The sequence below is a fragment of the Gastrolobium bilobum genome, unplaced genomic scaffold (assembly GCF_033153095.1).
Source record: "Gastrolobium bilobum isolate Gb01-03AN ecotype WA unplaced genomic scaffold, APGP_CSIRO_Gbil_v1 utg776, whole genome shotgun sequence".
NCBI lineage: Eukaryota > Viridiplantae > Streptophyta > Magnoliopsida > Fabales > Fabaceae > Gastrolobium > Gastrolobium bilobum.
Genome location: NW_026899202.1, coordinates 507,016 through 511,871, shown reverse-complemented (window position 1 = coordinate 511,871; position 4,856 = coordinate 507,016). Strand labels below are relative to the sequence as shown.

Below are 4,856 nucleotides of genomic sequence, written 5' to 3'. Positions count from 1 at the left end.
AGTTGCGCAACATGATTAATATGGGTTTAAAACATATATTCGATTCTTTCAAATATTATCTTTAGGAGAATAATTTGCCTCGAACACGATTATCTTCCTATAAGGATATATGTGATTTATCCTAAAAAACTTTTGTCATAGTGGGTTTTCGATTATGTAATAAAATTATTTTAACATATATAATTATAACTGATCTTTGGGTATAAATATCGAGAAGGCTAACCTTTCTCCTGCATTCAATCCCACACAAGCATAATCAAGCACATGCAATTTCACTTCTCAAAACACTAAGAAATCTAGAGAGAGAGAGAGAGAGATTAATAAGATGGGTGAATTGACATATAGTGAGAAGGTACGCGCGTGGTTCCGCAATTCAAAGTCATATCTGCTAATAATAAGCTTGCAGTTTGGCTCGGCTGGCATGTACCTTATCACCATGGATGCCCTCAATAAGGGCATGAGTCATTATGTGTTTGTTGTTTACCGTAATGTCATCGCCACCGTAACTCTTGCTCCCTTTGCATTTTTTCTTGAAAGGTTTGCCCTCTCTTCTCATTCATAATTAACACCAATCATCCATGTTCAACATATATACATGCAATGTGTTTTCATATCGTTTACTTTCATTATGAACGTAATAATCCAGCCAGCTTTTCGTTGTTGTTTTTTATCAATGGTTGGTGCTAATTATGCGTTACTTCTAGTTTTTCTTCAGTATATAATATTTATATCACAATAGATTAGAATATTAGGATGCTATGTTTTTATGCAACTTAATTAGTTCAAATACTTACAATACTATTCCATTAAGCATTACTTAATTTACTTCTTTTATTATTAAGTTAGTACTGTACAGTAAAACTAACAATTCTATTAGGTTACTTCGGGACTTGTGGTGATTAACTATTTGTCTATTCCTATACTTTTTTCAGGAAAGTTAGGCCCAGGATGACAGCTCGGATATTTTCAGAGATTATGGCAGTGGCTTTTGTCGAGTAATTATATCATCTTTTTTTACTCACGTTTGGATGAATAATGAAAGATATATACGGGTATTAATTTTTTTATATAAATATACTATATAAATTATGTATATATTAATACTAATATTAAGTTAATTCTTAAATGAAAAGTTTTCTTTTATCTAATTGACCTTTAAAATAACATCAAATTAATTTTTAAATAATAAAAATGATTAAATTGAACGCGAATGAAAGACTAATTTATCTATCCTATAAAAGTTCTTCTATCATTATTGTTACATGATATTTTTTAAAGATTGACTACTTTATTTTATTTTTTATTTTTTCAATCTATATCTTTCTTGTTTTTTTTTTATCTTTTCCTATCGTAAAATTTTTATTTTTATAAAATAGCATGCAATTTTAATAAAATAAAAAATATATACTTTATTAAAAATATATATATTATTACATTATCCTAAACATATTTATAAATTATTTTGCTATTTTATAAAAATAAAAAATATATACTTTATTAAAAATATATATATTATTACATTATCCTAAACATATTTATAAATTATTTTCTATTATTTTATTTTAAAATAAGTTTTTAATAAGAATATTTAAATACATTTTCGTGAGACAACTTTGTTGATAGAGTTGTAAAAAACACAATAAAAGTACAAAATTTGAAATCTTACAATACACTATATATATCCCGTTCCCATAGCCTTTCCTTACTCTCCCTGCATGCTCCTTGTGGACTTTCCTAATTCCTAATATCTACCTATCCTTAAAAAAATTTAAATATGAACATTTTATTATACTTTATAAAAATTATGTTTAACATTTTCAATCAAGCATTATTTTAAAACTACTTTAACTATAAATTTTTTGAAGTAAAACAAATTAATTTAAATATGCATTAAATAGTTATCTATTGAATAAAAAATCTATAATCATAAATATTTGATGTAAACATGTATAGTGAAAAGGTAAAATAATTAATTTAAAATAAATATTGATAAATAAAAGACAAAAGTAATATCGCGTAAATTTTTAAAGAATTAAAAAATGGGTGTTTAATTTTATTGCATTGGTATCTCTCTCGCACACATAATCACGCACTCCTTCATAAGATAGGTTAAACGCAGTATATAATGTTCGTAAAAACATGTTTAATTGTGTGCTGTTAATCACAGGATAATACTTGATCAATGCTTCACCTTTTTGGGGATGAAGTTAACGTCAGCATCTTTTGCATCTGCCGTGATGAACTCCGTACCCTCCATTACCTTTGTACTGGCAATCATTTTTCGGTGAGATATTATTAATCAAATGATATTAATTAATAACTGTCTTTACTGACGCGTAAGAAACAAACACGTACCCTGTGTGACAATCCTCCATGGATCCCACTATTTGTTGAGCTTCGCACTTTTGAATATATTTAATTTTAGGGAATAATATTTCTTTTTAAGATTTTCCTGGGCTAACATGAAAGTAGGTGAGATTTTTTCTTTCTTTCTCTCTCTCCTTTATTTTATTTTATAGGGCCTCCTTCATTTTCACGTGGATGCAGGATCATGACATTAAATGAGAATTATTTATTTGATTTAAATTCATCGATAATAAAATAATTGTAAGATAGTGTAAGAATAAAAAAATTCTAACCATAACCTATCCAATATATATATATATATATGGCAAAATCCTTTGATATAGATGTCAAACTTTAAAATTTGACACAAAATTCTAACCGTTGATTTTCGTCAATCAACGATTATCATTTATTAGAAAATAATAATTAATTAATAAGTTTGATTTAATGATAATCGTTAATTTGTAGAAAGAAATATTAGAATTTGGTGTCAAATTTTAAAGTTTGACACCGGTGATCCTATCTCTTTCTCTCTCTCTATATATGTGTGTAAATAAAAGGTCTATGTAGCTCATTTTCAATCTTTGCCAATCACAAAATATTAATGTTTTAGTTAAATTTGCAAGATAATGAATATTCTATAAAAAAGAGTAATTTCTAGATGTAATTGAACCAAGAAATAAGTAGTGTTTGTATTTGTTTTCCCTTCCCCCAATTAAAACAATGTTTTCATTACTTGTTTTCATTATATGTGAAAGATAGCAAAGGAGTAAACTTAAAGAGAGATTCATATATATAAAAATAATAATATTTTGGCAGATTGGAGCGCATAAACATGAAGGAGCTAGGATGTCAAGCCAAAGTGATTGGCACTGTGGTAACTCTTGGAGGCGCTTTTCTAATGGCACTTTACAAAGGTCCCGTAGTTAACGTTGCAGGGTCATCATCAGCCAGTAATGTTGGCCAGCCTGAGAATGTGAACGACCCTAGTGGGGATCACTGGATCATTGGTGCATGTTTCCTCCTAATAGGCTGTGCAGGCTTCTCTGCTTTCTACATATTGCAAGTAAGTTGATCCAATTGATTAATTTTAATTATATATATATATATACAGAAATGATCCGTTTATAAATTTTTTTTTATAAATTTTTACAAATTATACTATGTACTCCCGGAATTGCATAATATAATCTAGTGTACTTCCGGAAGTACATAATGTAGTTTATAAGAATTTATAAATAAAAAATTTGTAAATATAACTCTCTCTATATATTGTAATGGAAAATTAAATATATCCATGATTTCGTCATTTGCAGGCCATAACATTGAGAAAATACCCAGCAGAGATGTCCCTAGCCACCTGGATTTGCTTTGTAGGTGCCCTCCAAAGCACTGCAGTAACTATTTTCATGGAGCGCAATAACCCTCATGCCTGGTCTCTAGGCTTGGATTCTAGGCTTTTTGCTTCTGCATACTCGGTTAGTAGTTAGTACCCATTATTTGGGCTCAACAATCCCAACCAAACTGTGTGATGTGCTCAATGGCCCAACCCAAGTTACATTATTAGCCTTAGCAAGCATCCATGGTCTTTTTTTTTTATTTTTTGACATATTTTGCTAATATATTGCACAGGGAATAGTAACATCAGCAATCCAATTTTACGTGCAAGGCACGGTTATAAAAACTACGGGCCCAGTGTTTGTGACTGCTTTTAATCCCCTGCGTATGATCATAGTCACAGCCTTTGCTTGCTTCATCCTCTCAGAGAAACTCCACCTTGGAAGGTACTATTAGCAAATGAAGTGTTACAATTCAATACACTTCTCATTATCATTTTGTCTCAATTTTTTTTTTGTTTCCTTTGCTAAATGCAACTTTTCTTTAAGAATATTAACCTCATTTTGTGGAATTGTTTTGATATGTATATCAGCATTATTGGAGGAGTAGTCGTGGTTATGGGACTATATCTAGTTGTGTGGGGCAAATCTAAAGAACACAAAAGTATGATGCCACCATCCCCTGAAAAGGAGATCACCCTGCAAGGCCAACAGCAGCTACCAGTTACTGTCCCCACAATTAATAACAACAATAATGAAGCTCAGTTAGTCATAATCGGAGATAAAATCAGCGATGTGGAAGCCACAAGATCGAGTACAGAGAAGCAATGATAATAAGTGGACCTCATTGGGATGCATATTCACATACAAACTATAATTAGTACCACTGGCCTAAGACCAATGTATTGTGAATTGTAACTTTACCGTTTTCCAGAGTTCCTTCCAAAATTTTGGATAATTTTGTGCAAACTATGAATTGCATATTTTTATTTTCTATTGCATTCTATAAAATATATCATCTTGCAAGTTTTAAGGGCCTATACATATTCAGGAACATGTTAGAGGATGCGTCTAATTAACTCTGATCAGCTTTAGATTCAGAGCAAGGATAGTATTCGTCACAAATGAAAATAACATTTTAGCATTTCATATGCAAAATTACTGAGGGAAGAA

At 30.0% G+C, this 4,856-nt stretch overlaps 1 protein-coding gene across 1 annotated transcript; it reads left to right on the top strand.

Annotated features, from left to right (window-relative positions):
* Positions 1-325: 325 nt before the first annotated feature.
* LOC133288236 (WAT1-related protein At4g08290-like) lies at positions 326-4,514 on the top strand. The gene is made up of 7 exons (XM_061485953.1): positions 326-537; positions 933-995; positions 2,168-2,284; positions 3,166-3,412; positions 3,663-3,824; positions 3,979-4,130; positions 4,277-4,514. Exons 1-7 carry the CDS (start codon positions 326-328, stop codon positions 4,512-4,514), a joined length of 1,191 nt encoding a protein of 396 aa, XP_061341937.1.
* Positions 4,515-4,856: the final 342 nt, after the last annotated feature.